Source organism: Pan troglodytes, chromosome 8 (assembly GCF_028858775.2).
Source record: "Pan troglodytes isolate AG18354 chromosome 8, NHGRI_mPanTro3-v2.0_pri, whole genome shotgun sequence".
NCBI classification, from domain to species: Eukaryota; Metazoa; Chordata; class Mammalia; order Primates; family Hominidae; genus Pan; species Pan troglodytes.
In genome coordinates, this window is record NC_072406.2 from 164,261 (window position 1) to 187,479 (window position 23,219).

Consider the following 23,219-nt stretch of genomic DNA (forward strand, 5'->3'; position numbering starts at 1 on the left):
CCCATCCCCTAGCACCCTCACCCACTACCACCAACCCCAATTTCCAATGGCTGTAATTAAAAATATGATCAATACTTATTTTTGGTATAATTCTTTGGAAGTCTGAAAGAAGAAACAAATAGGATAATGTTCAATGAGGTTGAAAGATGATCTATAGTACAAGTACAGTTGTGCTATTGTAAGGTTTGCCAGGTGTGGTGGCTCCCTCTTGTAATCCCAGCACTTTTGGGAGGCTGAGGTGAGAGGATTGCTTGAGGCCAGGAGTTTGAGATCAACCTGGGCAACATGGCGAGACACTCTTTACTTAAAACATATACATTTAAAAAGTAAAGTTAACACGATGCTAACGTATATGGGGAATGATATCCGATGATAAATGTGAACAAAACAAAAGAGAAAAGAGAACAAACCCTTTCTGTTTTATTGGAGTTTCACAGACACTTATTGGAATACCACAGGTAGTTACGGTTCCTCTATTTTAAGATGATATGTAAACACTGGAATGATGGTTAAAAATATATATGTGGAAGAATAAGACTGTTTATTATAAAGAAGCCCGAAGACTGATTAAATTGCATTCAAGTATTTGTAAATTTATTTCACAGATAGTGCTAAATCTCTGTTCTCAGTTCCCAGAAACAAGATTAGACTATTTTTCTTCCTGTTTTGAAAAAATTGGATTGCTCTAAAAAGAAGGCAAGCCTACTGTACTTGATTCTGGGCAACTTGAGAAAATGATCAGAAAACTTTTCCACCTCTTTATGCCTTTAACCCAACTTATAAAAATTGCAACAACAAACATGTTGGTGATTACAACAATGCTCCTTTCAGGGAACTCAATTACCCGCCAATTATTAACTTGGTCAGGAGGTTTTAAAGCAAGACAAACCAGAGTTCCATGTATACAGTCTACAGAATAGAAATGAAAATACACAGTATCATCATTCCACAACATGCAAGAAAGAAAACTATTTTTTTTTAAAGAGGAAAATGTCCTACCATGATTTATGTTTGCTGTGTGATCAGCTGCAGGAAGGTGGTGCTCTCCATTATTCAATCCTTTCATCAGCTTCCAGTGTGAATCTTCTGTGAGAAATGGCTCCCAACCGCAGAAACCCGACTCAAAGTCACAGGCGAGATGCTTTGCTGTTACACGTAGAAGAGAAAACAGGTGAGGAGAAATGAAGAGCATGCAGGCAAACACTGCTCTATGCTAGCTAATCATCTTAGGAGGCCTGCAAAATTATTCTGCTTGGTAGTGAATATTCTCTAATGATCGGAATCGCTTTCCTTTATCTAGTCACACACAATATCTCAGGTGCTGTGTGAGGCATGACCCTTCCACATGCTTCCATCTGTAAGTCTGGTACATTTCATTCTGGTTGGCCATCTCCATTTTATTTAATGATGCAAGGTGGAACTCCAAAGCTTTTCAGGGAGTAACTAATTTGCTTGCCCAGTATAAACCTGCTGAGATGGTAGTATAAATGAAAAAAATCCACTGGGAAGGGGGAAGTTTAAATTAATTCTGGACACACAAATAACTTGAGGTCAGCATCTCAGTATGCATTTTATTATTCTATCCTAACACTTTCTCAAAAAAAAAATACCTAGCCATTTTGGAATTGCAGGTAAATTAGATATTCGGAACTGAGCTGGTGTTATCTTTTGTCTTTTTTTTTTTTTTTTTTAAGGCAGAGTCTCGCTCTGAGGCCCAGGCTGGAGTGCAGTGGTGCAATCTTGGCTCACTGCAAGCTCCACCTCCCGGGTTCACGCCATTCTCCTGCCTCAGCCTCCCGAGTAGCTGGGACTACAGGCGCCCACCACAACGCCCGGCTAATTTTTTATATTTTTAGTAGAGATGGGGTTTCACTGTGTTAGCAAGGATGGTCTCGATCTCCTGACCTCGTGATCCACCCGCCTCAGCCTCCCAAAATGCTGGGATTACAGGCGTGAGCCACCACACCCAGCCCAACATTTTATTTTACATGAAAGACATCTGGAGACAATATCACAGTGAAAATTAATGCATCATACAAGGTCCTTGGTTTAAATTTCTTTCATTTGACTATTATACCAACGTCCCCTGTGAAGGTACACAATTCATATTAGCATTTAAAATTGTTTTTAAAGTCCTATAATTTAAAAAACCCCTTTTTCATGGAATTTCCTGAACTATTTTGATTTGAAGATATATCTATCATTCCAACTTTTTTGGAACACAGTGAAGTAGATTCTATATATATATATATTTTTTCCTATATGAGTTATTGAAATTTTATATATAAATACAAATGTGTATTTTATTGTGGTAAAATATACATGACATAAATGTAACATTTTAACAATTTTTAATGTAAGCTTCTATGGTATTAGGTACATTCCCATTGTTGTACAACCATTACCACCATCCATCTCCAGAACTTTTTCATTCCCAAACTGAATCTCCACCCCCATTAAGCAATACTTTCCATATCCCCTCCCCTCAAACCCTGGCAACCACCATTTTACTATCTGTCTCTATGAGTTTGCCTACTTTAGGTACTTCATATAACTGAGACCAAACAATACGTGTCCTTTTGTCTCTGGCTTATTTCAAGGTTCATCCATGTTGTAGCATGTGTCTGAAAATTAGATCTATTTCATGTATAAACTGTTCAGGGATCCAATGTGTATCTTTGGACATGTTTGGCATGTTGTATTTTAATTATTTTGATAGAGATTTTTAAAACATATTGCATATATATGTATTAATTTTTTAAGCTTTATTGATGTATAAGTGACAAACAAAATTGTAACTAAGGTATGCAATGTAATGTTTTGATATACATATACATAGAGAAAAGATTACCACAGTAAAGCTAATTAGCATCATTTCATCATATAGTTACCTTTTGTGTGTGTGATCAGAACATTTCAGATCTACTCTCAGCAAATTTCAAGTATACAATACAGTGTTATTAACTACAGTCACCAGGCTGTACACTAGACTCCCAGAACTTATTTATCTTGTAAGTGAAAATTTGTGTCTTTTGACCAACACCTCCCCATTTCAGCCAGGCCTCAGCCCTGGACAACTGCCATTCTACTCTCTGTTTCTACAAATTCAACTTTTTTAGGTTCCATGTATAAGTGAGATCGTGCTGTATTTGTCTTTCTCTGTCTGGGTTATTTCATTTTGCATAATCCCCTCCAGGCTCATCATTGTCACAAATAGCAAGTTTTTTCTTCATTATTGCTGAATAATATTTCATTGTGAACACATATACATTTTATACACACACACACACACACACACACACACACACACACACACACACACCACTTGTTTGATCCATTCTCAGAGACTTCAGTTGTTTTGGCTGGATATTTTGAATAATGCTGCAATGAACATGAGGGTGCAGATATATTTTAATCTTAACTGCCCTCATTTAATACAGGATGATGTTAATAAACATCAAAAATCTATTGTTTGGTTTTAGAGAAATTTTACTCAGAGTTCATCAGTTAAAGTAATATTTTAAGATGATGACAAAGCTTTCTCTTGCATATTTAACCACTACAGCATATGAGCAGACAAGAAAGAATTTCATTGTGCAGCTGGGAAAAATTCTGGATCATGAAAAGTAAAATATTTTATGAATCCTCCAGAAGTTAATCAGCTCTCTGTGAAATAAGAAAGAAAGCTATGTATGGGAAATGAATGGGGAATATTTCATTTAATGAGAATATATTAGATTCTAACAGGATTATATTATAAATATTGTGTTAATATACATTACAAATACACATTATAAATATTTTATTAATATTGATGCTCTTAAGGACTAGCAAAGTAAAGAGAGTTTTTGCTTCTACCCTGAGAGAACTCCGACTTGTTTGCCTTTAGTTTTTATCAATTTTTTTAGATGCCATCTGTTTCTTCCCCTAGCTGTCTTCCTTCCTGAAGCCTCTTTGGTAGAGTGGTTCTCAAAGTTTCATATGCAGACAAATCACCTGGGACCTTGTTCCATGTAGCTTTTGGTTCCGTAAGGCTGGGCCAGGGCCTGAGGTTCTGCATTTCCACTAAGTTCCCAGGTAATGCTGATGCTCTGGTCCGTGGAGTCTGCTGTTGCAGCAAAACACACAGGCCATTTTTATTAACTGATTTTGAAAAGCCACCGGTCTGGAGGCTATGTTATGCCATATATTAAAATAATACCTAAAAGTAAGAGCAACTTGATAATGAGAGAAGACCTGAGTGAGTCTGCCTTTGGGGAAAAGCACACTGGCTGTGGAATACCAACTGACAATCCTCACGAGTTCATATTTACTCATTCTCCAGAATTTGGTAAGTATTCCTGGTGCTATTCAAACTGCCTGCACAAGCTATACCCTCCTAGAGATTCATTCTAAAGTGCAATAAAAAAATATATAAAGATATTTTTCTTGTGCTTCATGAACATGGAAGAATCGTTTATGAAAAAAACTTGATATTACAAATTCAAATTTGTAAAACACAAACGTTTTCGTATGTGTAAAATGTTTCAATATGGATTTAAATTTCAAAGGAAAGCCTCTTTTATTTTGTAAGAATGTACATATGCACGTGTCTATATGCAAAAATATATTAAATACTTTAGTGCAGCAAATAGTGTAAATTTATATCAATTCTAATAATCCAAATCTATATAATTTCACAGCATAAATAATTGTATATATATTTACATGAAACACTCATTTTGGTATCAAAATACATGAATACACATATATACTGTATGCAATATGGCTACATTTTTATGACATATTCCCTATATCAAGTCAATCTCAATCATGCAAACATGACAGGTTTTCTTTGGACAAATGAGGTTACACTATTTAAAAACTTAAAAGACTAATAAGTAACACTGTTTTTGTTGAGAAACACAATTACTCATTCCTGCATTCACCCAAAGAAAATAGCAGAATATGGCATCAAGAGCTACTGAACTGGAAAAATGTCATATACATAATCAATGAAACTTCAATAAATGAGAAAATATTTTGGAAATCAAATGCTAAACAATTTTTTAAAGGTGAACATAAAGTATGATTTACTACGGGGAAAATAATGGAGGGGAAAAAGCTAAGCTTCCAAATATACAAGTGCCCAGGTGCAGTGCCTCATGCCTGTAATCCCAGCACTTTGGGAGGCTGAGGCCGGTGGATCACCTGAGATCAGGAGTTCAAGACCAGCCTGGCCAACATGATGAAACCTGTCATTACTAAAAATACAAAAATTATGTGGGTGTGGTGGCACATGCTTGTAATCCCAGCTACTCTGGAGGCCGAGACAGGAGAATCACTTGAACCCGGGAAGTGGAGGTTGTAGTGAGCCGAGATCATGCCATTGCACTCCAGCCTGGGTGACAGAGCAAGACTCTGTCTCAAAAAAAAAAAAAAAATTATATACGTGGAAAGAAAGGAAATATATTTTCCTTCAGTTATTGACATTAAGAATTATAGAAACTGTTAGAAAGAAATATTTCCCCAACAGAAATGAAGCAAATTGTCTGTAAAAAATTTAAATAAAACATAGAAAGAAACTTCACATACATTGGAGTAAATAAATTGCTCTTACATCGCTTGTTTTGAACAAAAGAAGAGAGCAGCCCAAAAGCTCCGTTGAGCTCACACTGGTTAGCCGATTACTTGGTTTAAAGCTAGGAGTCTGAAGTATTAACTGGATTGCTGTTGATGAACATGGCAGAAGGGGATTTTAGCCTTACTTTCTCATCTCCTCTCTCCTGTGTCCCTCCGCATTGCTCTTAATAAAATCCAAGCTTCCCAAGAGAAACCAATTATACAGAGCTTTTCACTTAAAAGGTGGCATTTATCTTATTACAATATTTTCACCTCTGCCCAACAAAACATCTCACTAAAATAAGACACTGCAGTAAAATAAACGTCAAATTTTTAATATCTTTTAAAAACCACCTGTTTGTGATACAGAAATTGGATTCATATCCTTGGAATTCATGTTTTCTAAAGAGACACAGGGATCTCAGTTGCTAAGTTACCTCATATGAGAATCATCCTGTGGATTGTAAATTAAATTATATTTTTGTTGAACTATGACTATGCTTGAATAGCAATGGGATCTCTTGTCATCACTTCTATCAAAGACTCTTCAGAAAACGCCTGAAAGAAAGGTGTTGGGGCACTTTGGCCCTCCCAAATGCCAGTCATGGCTGAAGTGATTTCTTTTTTTTTTTTTTCCAGACGGAGTCTCACACTGTCGCCTGGGCTGGAGTGCAATGGCGTGATCTCAGCTCACGGCAACCTCCACCTCCCATGTTCAGGCAGTTTTCCTACCTCAGCCTCCCAAGTAGCTGTGATTACAGGTGCCCAACACCACGCCTGGCTAATTTTTTGTATTTTTAGTAGAGACGGGGGTTTCACTATGTTGGCCAGGCTGGTCTTGAACTCCTGACCTCGTGATCTGCCTGCCTCGGCCTCCCAGAGTGCTGTGATTACAGGTGTGAGCCATTGCACCCGGTTGGCTGAAGTGTTTTCTAGGCAAGTAAGAGGAGAGCGGCCCTTCCTCCAGGGCAGCCATGATGGCTGAAATGATTTCTACAATCATGGTAGCTGCCCTGGAGGAAGGGCCACCCTCCTCCTACTCATCCCTCCCAGCTACAGCTTCCAAGATGATTGACTAGAGAGGAAAAAAGCATACACAATAAAAGTTAGCAACCCATACTATATGCCTCCAAGGCAAAGGTACAAAAAGTTTCCTTCTACCACCCATCTTCTCTTTAATCAAAGCACACACATTCGCACACCAGCCAACAATAATCACAACTATTCATTTGTAGAATAAATTGAGAGATGTTGCAGACTTTGCAACAAGCACCAAAACATTAAGTTAAAATAGAGATCCCTGAAGGCATAGTACTAATAGTTTCAGAGCAATAATGCATATTTATCACATTTCATACATATGACTTACCTTTGCCTTGATAGAAACAAAGACTGTTTTAAATCCAACTAACAGTCTTGAATTAGAGCATGTTAACTAGTAAGCCATTCACTCACTTACAGCAAGTTGCTGGGTCTTCATCACTCTCATCGGAGCAGTCCTGCCGAGAGTCACAGACAGATTCTTTGGCGATGCACTGGCCACTAGTGCAAGGGAATTCGTCTTCAGAGCAAAGCTTTCTGGATTGGGTCTGTCCACAGGCATAGACCCAGAGGTGATCAAGGGCAATAAAACTTCTCTGGCTCTAAAGAGTCCCTTCAAAAATAATCTTTAGGAAGAAAAAGATTAATTTATGAGTTTGCAATCTCCTTAATAAGACAAAAAACTAAAGAAGGTTGATAAAGACAAAGTAGTTATTGAGAAAAAGTGTTTAAAGCAACCAAGGCAATATATAACAAAGTTCCTGTTTGATAAGCTCAACCCATGCTCATACGACTGATGTAACAAACCTGCACGTTGTGCACATGTGCCCTAAAACTTAAAGTATTAAAAAAAAAAAAAACTGATGGAAACATTTGCTCCACTAAAGGCTCAGAGAAACCTCCCAGGATCAGGCAAAACACAAGCATCCCACTTAACTATCAAAAATGTCCCTGACTGCAAACTTGTTACTTGGTCATTATCTTTACAGCTCTCTTTCTTTCATTTTCAAGGAAAATAAGAAGTATTGTCATTACTTATAGAACAAGAGCTGTAACTGCATCTGACTTATTTTTTAACTAGTGAAATTAGTATTTGAATACATGAAGAAAAATATCAGGCAAACGGAAACAGACACAATATAGGAATAAAAAAATGTAAGGGAATAAACATAAAACTCTATTCAACTTACATAAAAGAGTAACTTCTTTAATGAGAAAAGAAGTGTCAATTAAAGTAAATAAATTTTGTTGTCACCAATTGAATTGCTAGCTTTTCTGGAGATAAGCAATATTAGCAAATGAAACAACCGCACATTGCTGGTCAAGTGTAAGATAATGTCAAAGTATTAGCATTCCTTGAGTTTCTACCAAGAGCAATTATTACTTAACACCAAAAGTGCAGAAGTATAAATAGCTGACTGTATCCCAGATAACTAATTATTTGCTGTCCAGAACATTAGCCATGAGCTACAGAGGAGTATTTCAATTCAAATTAATGAAAATAAAATAAAATTTAGTTCCCTCAGTCATGGTAGCCAAATTTCAATTGTTCAATAGCCTCATGTGATGAGTGGCTACCATACTGGACATCAGATATAAAGCATTTCCATTAGGCAGAAAGTTCTATTAAACAGCACTAAATGTCGTTAAAATTCCAGCCAGATACTAAGAATTAAAATTTACTTCCTTCAGTTTCATCCAGCTTAAAGTTTCTGAATAGATTTTCTTTTCAAAACACGAGGGATAGGTCAGGTGCAGTGACTCACACCTGTAATCCCAGCACTTTGTGAGGCCAAGGAGGTGGATCACTTGAGGTCAGGAATTCGAGACCAGCCTGGCCAATATGATAAAACCCATCTCTACTAAAAATACAAAAAATTAGCTGGGCATGGTGGCACATGCCTGTAGTCCCAGCTGCTTGGGAGGCTAATGCAAGAGAATTGCTTGAGACCAGGAGGTGGAAGCTGCAGTGAGACAAAATCCCATCACTGCACTCCAGCCTGGGTGACAGAGCAAGACTCCATTTCAAACAAACAAAATACGAGGGATATATATTTGTTTGTTCATTAATAATTACTTAAGGTCAGATTTTCAGTTTGCAAATATGTCTAATAATTTGGTTTATAAAATAATATTAAATTTAAATCATATCCAACAATAAAAAAACTTTGTATGCCGCTACATACTTTTCCCATAATGAATATCATACATGTAAAAATTATTAATGTATAGCTGTATATTTTCATAGCAGCAAGAGATCAGAAATGCAGAAATGATATCAATTTGAGGTTCAAAAATTGATGGTTTTAAACTTAGATCTCAAAGGCCTATAATTATTGAACAGCTAATTACATTACATATCCACTTGAGAACCTGGAATAACTCTCAAATTCATTTTCTTTACATTTTACTTCGTTTTATCTTTGAGTTAAAACAAAATTTAACCTTCAGTTTATAAAAAAAGAAACTTGTTTAGTACCTGAGAAGTTATAAAAACAGATATCAGCCTATGAAAATTAAATAGTGTCAAAATGTTAACTCAATAGGCTGTGATAGGATGTATAAATGGAATATCACTATAAAGAAATGAAATTGGCTTCATAACCCACACATATAATCAGTATCATCATTTTATACTCACACTCCAGCATAAATAAACTTACGCATTCCGTATATCATGTTGGTGCAAAAATAATTGAGGTTTTGGCCATTAAAAGCAATGGCAAAAGCCACAATGGCAAAAGCTGCAATTACATTTGCACCAACCTAATACAACACAAAATATCAATTTAATTTTTTAAGAGACAGCATTCCTATTGAGCCTATGTATGTTTCTTATGTTTCTTGGTGTACATAGAGCTTTCCATGTGTTATAAAGATATGAATTATTGCATTCAAAACATTTGCCTATACTCTACTAAGTTTCAATACCAGTTTACTATTTACCTACTTCATAATGCAATTTGTTTCCCTGGGGCAAAGCATGGTGCTGGGGAGCAAGAAAGGAAGGCTGTGGAGAATGAGGAAGCTGTGAACAAGAGTGGATACACTCTATTTCGCCCGCCATGGGAAATTTGGTCTCAGAAGGAAAAGGTACAATTTAAAAAGTAAGCAATCACTCTCCCCAAATATACAAGCACGCATCCCTAACTTAAATGCTAATTTAACTTTAGCAGTGCATGATCAATTTATTGCTGCAAAGCTAAAACTTAAACCATGATAAAAAAATACTTTTTTTTTTCTTTCATACCTTAAATGTCTTCAGATCTTCTGGTATTAACACATCTGCTTTCACCCATTGGCTGTGAGTTGATATGTTGTATGTCCAAAATATTTCTTCTTCCTTTGATTTGAAGAGAAAGACATCACTCATTACCCATATTCTAATCTTCACATTTACATACATGCTCTTTTAATTACATTGTAGTAGGTATTACCTTACCTGTATGATATAAAGTACTAGGAAATCTAAAGTCTTGGTAGTCAAATTGAAAAAGCTGAATATCATTAAAAAATAAGAAAATGAAGCATGTTTATGTAGTAAAGCTGCTTTTTGTAGATAAACAGTATTAGGATGGAACAAAAATTTGGATGAAATCTTTTAAAAAAACAGTACTGTGTTTCAAAAATAAAATTCTAAATAACAGTTAATAAGATCAGCAATTTAAATGTTGATCTCAATAACATTATTACATTTTGTAATATTGCCATGATACTAGAAAAGAAAAAGATTACAGGCAAACAATATAAAGGTTACAAATGTTGTCAGATGCATTTTCTGCACAATTTCAATTTATACTAAATATTTTTTCCTGTGGAAACATTTGGTCCAAGTTCCAAACAATACAGTTACATTCTGAAAATTATATTCTTAATTTGGTCATTCTATCAAAGGCCTATTTACATCTTTTAGAGAAATCTATGTTATGTACCTGTACAATGATCATTTTTCAGATTGCAAAATCTATGTAAAATTGTTACTACATGCTATGAGTGTAGTAACAAGCCTTTACTGCATTCAAAACATATATTGAATGTAAGAAGCTCAATAAAAGTCTATGGTGAAACTCCATCTCTACTAAAAATACAAAAATTAGCCAGGCGTGGTGGTGGGTGCCTGTAATCCCAGCTACTCAGGAGGCTGAGGCAGGAGAATAACTTGAACCTGGGAGGCGCAGGTTGCAGTGAGCCAAGATGCCACCACTACATTCCAGCCTGGGCGACAGAGCATGAATCCATCTCAAAAAAACTAAATAAAATAAAAAAGTCTATAAGGTACTCAAAATTTTGTCTATGGCATGTATGGCATTGGTTTTTATGATTTATGTTGATGCTTTTATGCTCTGAAATCTTATTTTTATTTACATTTTATTAGACATTCAAATTCACATTTCTTCCCAAAAATAGACCAAATTGTTCATAATGTTTACATATAGAATGCATGAATTTTTAGGTAACAATATGGTAAAAATGTGAAGATTGACATAATTATGTCTCAGGTTGAGCTCTGAGCCTGGCTCTGTCCCACTTTCTAGCATGAGATAGAAAACGGCCCTGAAAGGCAACATCTTGTTTTAATCCAAATGATAAGTGATATCAATATTTGTGTCCTCACTCAGCCTCACATATTTTATGCATGCCCAAGATTTTCTAAAAATGAAACTACTTTCAACTTAGTCCTGCACCCTCAGATGCCTACTCCAAATTTCCAAGACCTAAATATTTCAGAAGATAGTCTAAATCCATTACAATTTGCTTCATTACTTATTCATATCAACTGTGAAGATTTCCACAAGACAATGAAGCACATGGGGTGGACATATTTTCGGCTGATAGCTTTCATGGCGGATCAGGATGAACTGGAGTTATAAAAAGTTGAGACAAGCAACTAATTTTTCTTCTGCTTATTTCTTACACAACTTCAGTTATTTAGCATCAAAACACTTACACCCTACACAGATGCTTTTAGTGACACCTCTTGGCAAATTGCATTCACCACTTTCCCCCGTTTTCATTTTATGAAAATAATTTAGAGCTATTGTGCTCTTTTTTCACAGTGACTAATTGATTCCCCTCTGCTCCCCCTGAAGGTGGGTGCACTTACATTTTTGAAAAGTGAGCAGTGTTCTTTCCAAACTTAAATAGTTTTTCATAAGCCAAGTTCATAGTACACAGTGAATGAGATCTATATTTTTCTATACATTTTCCAGTCTGATGGCACTAGCAATGTTTTGTAAAAAGAATTTATTCTTAGTGAAATCAGGTTTCATTTTATTTCTGTTCTTACTCTTCCACTTTCTAGTTACTTTTCACAGGTGTTAATGTAAAAAAGAAATCTCCAACTCAGCAAAGCTTTTCAAGTGATGTTCTACTTTTATCTTAAAATCAGTAAATATTTTTTTAAAAATATATCTTTGCTCCGCCGGTCCAGGATCAATAATGCCGATTTACCTTTCAAGAAAAATATTTAACATATTTATTAACACTCTATCTCTTAGAGATTTCTTCCAGTGAAGAAATCAAGGGTACCAAAGTCAATGTTGTTGAGTTTCACTACTTTTGATCACATCTAGGAATAAGACCATGTAATTTGGTAAAGAATTACAAGTAAATTTGGTTGTAAAGAAAAATTACATGTAAATTTCTTGGTAAATAATTACATGGAAACCCTACACAGAACAAAAGTGGTCTGTTGCTATGAGTATTATTTTATAGATCATGGACGCAGATCTAACCCAAGAATGGTTAGATGGTACAAACTAGAATTGCTACACACTTGAGCTGATTCTAAAGAGTGAACTCTTTATTTAACAACTTGCCTTCACCTGAGTTTTTCACTTCTCAAGTTCTAATGTCCTCTGGAAATAAAGAAAACAACCTTCAGCATTCTTGCTAGATATTTCTTGGCTTACCTCCTCACATTTATAGAGTAACAGATGTTCGCAACATACAGCAGCATTCTGTTCATGGAAAGATATAAATCATCATTTTCATCAAGAGCTACTTTTTTAAATGATAGGTTTGTTTGGAGTCATTTTAAGTGTGTGATAAAACATTGTCTTGGGACTTAAATGTACTTTGACGCAGATTTTGCATCAGTGAGTAACATATGTATAGAGGATAGCAAATAGTGTCAGAAAAGACAGGACACCTCACAGGATACTAACAAATCAAACATCAGTCAACAATCTCTAAGATGTACATTCATTTGATTCTGGTTAATACACTAGATCATTTCCCTATGATTAACTTCTTTTCTTATAATATGAGAGACAGAATCTTGATAACTGTATTACTGATTAATAGAGTTAATGATGTGTGGTATCTAACGTCATTTTTATATGATGTAACACTTGAAGCCAATTTGTTTTCACTCTTTTCTTGTATGGTTCTAAAGCCACCAGAAGAATGGCATGGCTCATTTTCACTAATTCCAATCTATATACATTCATAATTACATACATACTAAATACACACATTCATAATTACATAATACATATACACATTCATAATTACATACACAGTACATACTCACATTCATAATTAAATACACAATTCCATTCTACATGCATTGAAACTTTTAAAATACATCACTCATTTTCAGAGCAGATTAAAATAATCCTCAGGATTAGACCATATTATAATACAAATTTCCACTTAAATTTAGGCTAAAAATTCATTCAATTTTAATGAAATAATTAATTATCTGTCATCTGAAAAGCATTACCATAGGCCCACATATATAATTTAACCATTTTAACTATAATTTAAGCTCATCGAAATTATTCAAGAATTTCTCTACTATGCCTTTATTGAAGAAGGAGTTGGAAATTATAGAATGCTGTAGATTGCATGGAGGCTTGCTGGGATTGGTTCAAACAGCACAGGTGACAGCAACTGAAATATTGAGGCATGAATGATGGAACATACATGGATACAGTTAAATTTTTTCTCTCTTCCTTTTTGGTAAAATTGATCCCACGTATATGGACAGTTTGTAATGCTGCAGGAAGGATAGGGAGATGTTGTCCCCTTTTCTTCCTTCCCCCACACCTTACCAAATGGAGTGAAATATATTAAATAGATTGCAGGGCAGTGACTACAAAGTACTATTGCAAAAAACACAAAAACATAACAAGTTCCAGAATGCCAGGAAAATTATATCTCATTCAATTAAAAAAGAATTTATATACATATGTATATTACTTTATATATCTATATGTGTGTATATGGATGTGTGGGGAGATATATATATATATAATCACATCCACATATCTACAGATATGTGATATATACATGACATCCATATTTATCTATCTATATATTTATATCTATATTGATGTGTAGAGATATATATCTATAGATATCTCACATACGTATAGATGTAATTATGTGAATCATATAAATCTGGATACATAAAATAATAAATATATTATTTGTTATATATTATATTACATATAATTATACATTATATATTATTTATTATGAATATATTTATTCATCTCCAGTTTCTGGCAGATAGTTCCCAAAAACCTGTTAATTTCCTAATCAGTAGGGATGTTAATAGAATCTTATGGGACTCATCACCAGAAAGATCAAGCTATGATTAGAAGCTTGGAACTTTCAGCCCCACCTCTTTGGGGAAGAAGAGAGGGGCTGGAGATTGAGCTAATAAATGATCATACCTATGTGACAAATCCTCTATACAAATTCCCGAAGTACAGGTTTCAGAGAGCTTCTAGATTGCTGAACGCATTTTGGTTCCTAGAGGGTGCACACCCGGGAATGCATGGAAGAGAAGCACCACCCCTCTTCCCACATACTTTGCCCTATTCATCTCTTCCATATGGTTGTTCATCTACATTTTTAATAATAAATGGGTAACATGAGTAAAGTCTTTTCCTGAATTCTGTGAGCCATCCTAGCAAATTATCAAACCTAAGAAGGGGGTCATGGGAACTCCAATTTATAGCTGGTAGGTAAGACGCACAATAGGAAGCTTGTGATTGACATCTGAAGTAGGGGTAGTCTTGTGGGCCTGAGACCTCAAACTGTGGAATCTGTACTATCTTCACATAGCAGTGTCAGAATTGAGGCAAATCAAAGGACACTCAGTTGGTGTCCACTAGAGAACTGAATTGCTGTGTTGGAAAAAAAACATGCATCTGGTGTCAGAAGTGAGATATTGGGAGTGCTGAGTGCGTAAGAGTAGAAAAAGCAGGGTGTTTTCCTATACTATGGAATCAGCTGTCAGTTTGTTTTTATCTGTTATACTAATTGGAGTACTCACCCAGCTTTACACTTTAGAACTCATTGAGCATATTGGACAAGGAGAGAGAAGAAGAATGGACTCACTCTACCCAGTGTGCCATTGTTCAATATTTAATCAATAATTACCAGTCTTAAAAATTATGTCTACTGCTACCCAAACAAGTAAGTTTTAACCATTATATTTATAGTTCTAATGATATATAGATGTAATGTCCAAAACAGATCACATCAGAGCTTCAATACAGAGCTCACAATACAGAATCTCAGCTATCCCATTTTTATTAGATCTATAGTTTCTTTAATAAACTTCCATGAATTTTGAAAACTTTATGAAATAATATTGGGCAAGTTATCACATTAACTTTTGTACATGAGAGTGTCCCCTATCCTAGTTTCTTAATCATTCTTTTTAAAAGTATACCAAATAAAGTCAAGTTAAAGAATAAAAGCCTATGCGCAACTGAGAAATCGAAACACAAGTTGCCAAGAGTTAGAAACTTCATTGATTCAATGAATTTGAAATAAATGCAACTTTCTTCTTACCTTATTATTATACAGTCTTACTCTCAGGACACTGCTTTCCATTGCATAATAGAATTGAAGATGACAGCTCTTGCCCAGGCAATGACACACAGAGCTATTTAGGTAAGCCCTGCTGTCTAAATGGTTAAGAGTGAAAGCATGCTTAGCGCCTACCCATACATAATAACCTGAAAGATAAAAGAAAAAAGAAGCAATTTAGGAAAACATTAGCTTCTTTCTGTCTGATTAAAACTATCTCATTTCTGAAGTTTTCAAAACCAGACTTAAAACACAAATATTTTACTTAAAAGGATAGATTGTCTTCAAATGATTACATCAACTACAAATAACAGGTTTTCATTTTTATATATCATTTCCAATATGTAGAGAAATCTCCTAATTTCTATAATCAAAATTTGATAACACCCTTTTGTAAAAGTTCAAGATTCCTGTAAAAGAAACCTACATATACAAATTGCTATACCACCAAATTATTGTCATTTTCTTTTAAATATCACAATTCAATCCTTTTTTAATCAAGAATTTCTCTTCATCCTTCCCAGAATTCTTGCCCCTCTGGATGATTTTTTGATTTACTTTTTGTAGAAAATCCTTTATAGTTTTAGGAAATACAACTTAAAATGTCTTCTTTCTTACCAAGCCACATAGAGGTATGAGATATCTACAGTTCTTTTAAACGTCACCTATGGATTTTGTTTTACATAAAGATATTGTATATAAATTTTTCCCCATCTGATATTTAAAACCAGTTGGAGCTGTTCTTGAACTTAATAACAATGACAACACAGATTTATAAAGAGATTTCTATAATTTTACAACTTCATTTTCAAAAATAAAGTCTGAAATGCTTCTTCATGCTACTGAAACTGCTGCACGTCTCTGACATTTATTTAAAAAGAAGTCTCTAAGGAAACCCAAATACAACAAGAAAGACAAAAACAAGAACATGAGACCAAATTTTAGCCTCACATATTTACAGCTACAGCAAATACTAAGCATAATATGATCCTTAACTGGATAAACGTAATGTAAAAGCTTACACTATTTACATTAATGTCTTTTGCACAGTAAATCATGTCTGACTTTCAACAAAAAATTACAAGGCACCTGCAAGGCAAAAAGCAGTTTGAAAAGAGTAATTCTAAAAAGAAAAGTCTATTAATCTTTTTAAAAATAGTCTGTACACTATTCACAATAGCAAAGACATTGAATCAATCCAAATGCCCATCAATGATAGACTGGATAAAGGAAATGTGGTACATATACACCATGGAATACTATGCATCCATAAAAAGGAATGAGATCATGTCCTTTGCAGGAGCATGGATGGGGCTGGTAGCCATTATCCTGAGCAAACTAATGCTGGGACAGAAAGCCAAGCACCACTTGTTCTCACTTATATGTGGGAGCTGAACAACTTGAACACAGACACAGGGAAGGGGAACAACACACACTGGGGCCTGTTGAGGGGTGAGGGGAGGGAGATCATTGGGATAAATAGCTAATGCACGCTGGTCTTAATACCTAGGTAATGGGTTGACAGGTGCAGCCAACCACCACAGCACATGTTTACTTATGTAACAAACCTGCACATCCTGCACACGTAGCCTGGAACTTAAATAAAATAAATAACCATACTAATAATATTACTGCTACCCCCAAAAAATAAAAAAATAAAAAATAATAATCTGCACAGTAAAATATATAAATATAATGCTAAAGACAGCAAAAACGAATTACATTTATAAATTGTACAAAAAAGAAATTAAATTTCATGCAATTCTAATACATTCTATTAAAAACATATTAAGATACACTAGGAAATAAATAAGAAAATATTAGCAAGTATACACTTAAAACAAAAATAAATTAAGACTTTAAATTAAATGCCCAATAGGCAGAATATAACCTAGACTGGCCATAGTGTCAAAGAGAAAATTCATGTACCAGAAGCCCTGAAATGTAACTCAAAATAGAGTAAATTATATAGAAAATAAAAAGGAGGAGTCAGGTTATGGAGTGTGAACATTAGTTGGGTTTAATAGAAACTCAAGATGAAAAGATTAGAGGGAGTAAGAGAGAATTACTTGAATAGAATAACATAATTTCTGCAAGTGATGATATATGTGCATTCTGAGCATTAAAAATTAAACATATACTCATTCCTGCACTCATCATACTGAAATTTTCAAATAACAAAGATAAAGAAACATTTTTAAAATCTGCATTAAACTAAAAACCATTACATGCACTCAGACTTCTCCGTCACTACAGCACATATCAGGAGCTAAAGAGGGAAAATCACCCTGTACTTAGAAATTAAAAAAAAATTCTAAAATTGTATGACCAGATAAATTATTATTTCGAAGTGAGAACAATTTTAAAACATTTTAAGTTTACAGGTACTATGGGAGCTCATCACCACAGATCTTTTCTAAATAAAAGAAAAATTGATTAAAGAGTCAACCTTTGCAAGGGGATAAGGGAACCAAGAAGGAAAGCATAAAATCTAAAAAACAATGGTGAGTAAGAAAAATAATGAAATATATAATCTTACTAATTACAAGTATCATAACAAGATATTGACTTTAAAACTCTTTAAAATGTTCAACTGTAACTCAGGACCAAAAAATAATTAAATGATAGTTTGGTCTTTCTCATGTTCAAGAAGGCAGAAATACTAGAGCACTTTAGGTTTTGTTAAAGAAATTTGATATAAAGAATATACCCTAAAAATTAAGAATAGTCATAACAATAAGATATACAAATTAAAGCTTCCAGATCAGTGAAAAAAATAAAAATAAAAATGTAACAATACTCACCCCTCCAAGAAAAGGAAGAAAGAAAAAAAAGCAAAAAGAATAAAAGTAAACAGAAAATACAAATTAATATGTTAGCAAGAGGAAGAAACTCATTGACAACAGAGCAGTGTTGAAAGAAAGAGAGAAAGAAAGAAGGAAGGAAGGAAGCATGGATGGAAGGAAGGAAGGAAAGAAAGAAAGAAAGAAAGAAAAAGAAAGAAAGAAAGAGAAAGAAAGAAAAAGAAAGAAAGAAAGAAAGAGAAAGAAAGAAAGAAAGAAAGAGAGAAAGAAAGAAAGAGAGAAAGAAAGAGCTGGCTGACTTGGCTGGGCATGATGGCTCACACCTGTAATCTCAGCACTTCAGGAGGCTAAGGTGGGTGGATCACATGAGGTCAGGAGTTTGATACCAGTTTGGCCAACATGGTGAATTCCTGTCTCTACTAAAAATTCAAAAATTAGCCAGGCATGATAGCACGTGCCTGTAGTCCCAGCTACTTGGGAGGCTGAGACAGGAGAATCACTTGAATCCAGGAGGCGGGGGTTGCAGTGAGCCGAGATCTCACCACTGCATTCCAGCCTGGGTGACAGAGTGAGACTCTGTCTCAAAAAAAAAAAAAAAAGCCTTTTAATACTTTTTGTTCACACGATAATAAATCCTGAAGGAAATAATAAAACTTAAAAAATATTGTTAACCTAGTATAATTCTTGTTTTACACTGTTGGAAACATAATTGTTATTTTCACCTTCAGCTCCTATGGCAGAATGTATTTTCAATAAAATATACTCAGTATATTCACCAAGGCCTCCTATGTAATGTCTTATAACTAGTTACCATAAAGCAGAATTCTGAAAGTAATACATAAAATATATTATTTTTTTTTCTACCTTCATCATCACCTCCTTGATCCTGCTGAGGTGTGGATTTGAATGCAGGGATCTCTCTCGCTTTTGTGCGCATCCAGGAAATTTGGCCAGCAGATGCTTCTGACGTCCACTCACACATGTCAAATTCAAACCCACAGGCCTGACACACTAAACGGGAGAAAAAGATCTTGGTGGACTATTAGTCTGCTAGAGTGGCTGCTTAACCAAGTTATGTGTTGTAATCAACCAAAAGGCTTATATACACACATACACATCAGCACACACTAATTTATATCTGGAAGTTGGGATTCAATAAGCCTTAGAGTGTACCAGCAACTCCATTTTGCAAAAATTTCTCAGTTGATCCACATGTACAATATCCTCTCAAATGTGACCCATTGCCATAAAAAAAGGAGATTTCTAGTTTTTGGATTCCTAGTTTTTGTTGTATGTGTCACCACTTCAGTCACAATATGTTTTAATTTTTTTAAGAGACAGGGTCTTGTTCTGCCACCCAGGCCAAATGCAGTGTTGCAATCATAGCCCACTGTAGCCTCAAACTCCTGGGCTCAAGCAATCTTCCAGCCTCAGCCTCCCAAGTAGCTAGGACCACAGGTGCATGGCACCATGCTCAGGTAATTCTTTTTTTTTTTTTTTTTTGGTAGAGATGACATCTTGCTATATTGCCCAGGCTAATTTTGAGCTCTTGGCCTCAAGCAATCCTCTCATCCCGGGCTCCCAAAGTGCTGGGATTACAGGCATGAGCCACCATACCCAGTCAACAATTTTTAAAATGGCTTTATATTTTACCTTACCTACTTTATGGGATTAGATTATTTAGTTTAAATTATTTACTATTCATAATCACACTGAAATTTTATAGAAGAATCATTGCATATCATTCCACAATGGCTTTAGTTTGTTTCACAAAATGACATCGCCTTAAATTGATGTATTTAGTATAAACCACCACAGCCTCCCAATAACACTCCAGCTAAAACTAGGACATTAATGGCAACAAAGGTTGGCGTGTGCACTTTCCTGTGAGTGGTCTCTGAGTCTCACATATTGCATATATACCAGAAAAGTGAATATCTCAATTTAACACTTACATCTCAACTCTTCATCTGTAGCATCAAATCTGCAGAGATCAGTATCTGGATGACATAGCTCCCGCTCAGCATTCAATGCTTCTTGACACAGTAAAATTCCATCTGTTAAATTTAAAGATTGGCAAGAAGTGAAATGCAGGTGCAACTTGAAAGACTCATGTATTTTGCTTTAATGTTAATATTCATTCTACAAAGCACTCTGTAACCAATTTCTCTTTATGGTATCATCACCTTTTAGGTAACCCTATCTCTCTCTCTCTCTCTCTCACACACACACACACACACACACACACACACACACACACACACACCACTCAAATAGAGACAGAAAAAAACAGAACAAAACAACTATGCCAATGTTTCAGAATTTTAATCATATCTCCATAATGACAGGCAAGCCCCAAAGCCAATCCTTCATAGGAGTAAAAAAATTGCCCTAATGTTGGAACTCAGAGTCTACTATTTGAAGGACAGTTGTACATGTGTCCAATACAAGATATGGTGCCCCTTAAACGTGGAAGGTGGATCTTCCCTAGAACTGCTTTCTGTGAAGCCTTCCCAAATTGTGTCTGTTGGCCGGCCATGGTGGTTCTCACCTGTAATCCCAGGCATGGACTGGCCTTTGGGAGGCCAAGGAGGGTGGATCACCTGAGGTCAGGAGTTCAAGATGAGCCTGGCCAACATGGTGAAGCCCCGTCTCTATTAAAAATACAAAAATTATCTGGGCGTGGTGGCATGCATCCATAATCCCAGCTACTAGGGTGGCTGAGGCAGGAGAATTGCTTGAACCCAGGAGGTGGAGGTTGCAGTGAGCAAAGGTCACGCCACTTCACTCCACCCTGGGTGACAGAGCGAGACTCCATCCCAAAAAAAAAAATTGTGCCTATGTTTTTGTTTTCTTTTCCCCAAGCCCCCCAATATAAGACTTGAAGGTAGACTAGGAGTCCTTTCTGCCCATACCACTTGCAGACAATTCTCCCTCTGACCTTCCTAAATACCCAAGCTTTGACTCTCATGTCAAATGGCACCCCTCACTGTTCCAGCTTGTTACAATCACCTACAGACACTGTAGGTGAGCCCTGAGGATGCCCTGTCCCTCAACCCCTGAAGATTCTAGCTCTGAGCTCACTGTCATTCTCTGTCATGTAAATATTCACTTTTATTTGCTTCTCAGTTTCTTGATCTCTTCTTATTGATGACTTTGAAGGAGAACTTTGATGAAAAACAACCTTTGCCATCACTCTTCAAAAGAAGTATTACCATTACTAATGATGACAACGTTTCCTTGTCTTCATTTCAAGTGGTCCACTCACCAACCATCATCCTTATCTGTCCAGCTCACTTCTTTTCATATCTCTACTCTAAGAATATTTCAGCTGTGCCAGCTTCTACAAGCCCAGGATCCTAAATTATTTTCAGTTATTTCCCTCACCTATCTTGTCTTCATTTCCTTCATTAGAGATGTCAGACAAGCAATCACTCCCTGGCCATGCTCATACTTCTCCATACTCTCATGGCAAAAACTCTAGAAAATAAATCCCTTCACTTACTCTAGCCTGTATCTGTGCAGCTGAATGAGTGAAGAAATCATGCAGATTTCACTTTGTCCACAATCATGCAGACTGAAATGACTTCGTATTCATGACTACTCACTCCATTGGCATCAGGGTGACCCTCATTCTTTCCTTTTCCGCATTCCTAGACAACTATTCAAAGCTTTCTATTCCCTCTTTTAACTTCCAGCTCTTCCTTCCCTATTGTCATTCTCAGCTCACCACCTTGCTTCACATTTCATTGGGAAAATGAGAGAAATCAGAAGAAAACTTTACAAGTCGCATCATCAATCTCACTGGCCAGCTGTCCACACGCTTTGCCCCCTGTAGGAGCGGGTCAACTCTCCATGCCCTTCTCTGGATGACGTCTCCCATTTAGACAGAAATTTCATCTCTGCTCGGCTATTTAAGGAATCATGCTGCCAATTTCCTCTCCTCTCATTTACAACGATGTGTTCTCTTTCTCTACAAGATCATTTCCTTCAGGACCTAAATGGCCAAAACTTCATCCATCTTAGAAAAACATTCTCCTGATCCGACAACATTCTCCAACTAACTTCTCAAAGTTCTGCCTATTCTCACACTGACTCAAACACCAGTTCTTTCCCCTCCTATTCTCTCTTGAATCTATGTCAATAACAGTTTTTTTAATTGAGATAAACTTCACAAAACATATCATTAACCATTTCCATTTTATCTATTTTAAAGTGTACAAGTAGGCTGGGCACAGTGGCTCACAACTGTAATCCCAGCACTTGGGAGGCCGAGGCAGGTGGATCACTTGAGTTCAGGAGTTCGAGACCAGCCTGGCCATCATGGTGAAACCCCATCTCTACTAAAAATACAAAAATTAGCAAGGCATGGTGGCACACGCGTGTAATCCCAGCTAGGAAATCTGAGGCAGGAGAATTGCTTGAACCCAGGAGGCGGAGGTTGCAGTGAGCCGAGATCGCACCACTGCACTTTAGCCTGGGCAACAGAGTGAGAGTCCAACTCAAAAAAAAAAAAAAAAAGGCCGGGCACAGTGGCTCATGCCTGTAATCCCAGCATTTTGGGAGGCTGAGGCAGATGGATCACCTGAGGTCAGGAGTTCAAGATCAGCCTGGTCAACATGGCGAAACTCCGTCTCTACTAAAAATACAAAAATTAGCCAGGTGTGGTGTTGCATGCCTGTAGTCCCAGCTACTCAGGAGGCTGAGACAGGAGAATCAATTGAACCCGGGAGGCAGGGTTGCAGTGAACTGAGATCGTGCCACTGCACTCCAGCTTGGGCAACAAGAGCGAAACTCTGCTTCAACAACTACAACAAAAAAGTGTACAAGTCAGTGGCTTTTATTAAATTTGAAATGTTGTGCAATCATCAAACTACCTAATTCCAAGACATTTTCATCACTTGTACCCATCAGTCACTTCACCATTCTCTCTTCTCCCCC

The 23,219-nt window shown here is 36.0% G+C and overlaps 1 protein-coding gene across 1 annotated transcript; it reads right to left on the bottom strand.

Moving 5' to 3' along the window:
- Nucleotides 1-1,042: 1,042 nt before the first annotated feature.
- Nucleotides 1,043-20,817, bottom strand: LOC134807156 (MAM and LDL-receptor class A domain-containing protein 1-like). Its single transcript, XM_063781578.1, has 7 exons — nucleotides 20,727-20,817; nucleotides 20,234-20,335; nucleotides 19,143-19,289; nucleotides 15,457-15,623; nucleotides 9,893-9,985; nucleotides 7,061-7,268; nucleotides 1,043-1,146 (listed from the first exon to the last, which is right to left on the bottom strand). The coding sequence occupies exons 1-6, from the start codon at nucleotides 20,815-20,817 to the stop codon at nucleotides 7,245-7,247; spliced, it is 624 nt and encodes a 207-aa protein (XP_063637648.1). The 3' UTR covers nucleotides 1,043-1,146; nucleotides 7,061-7,244.
- Nucleotides 20,818-23,219: the final 2,402 nt, after the last annotated feature.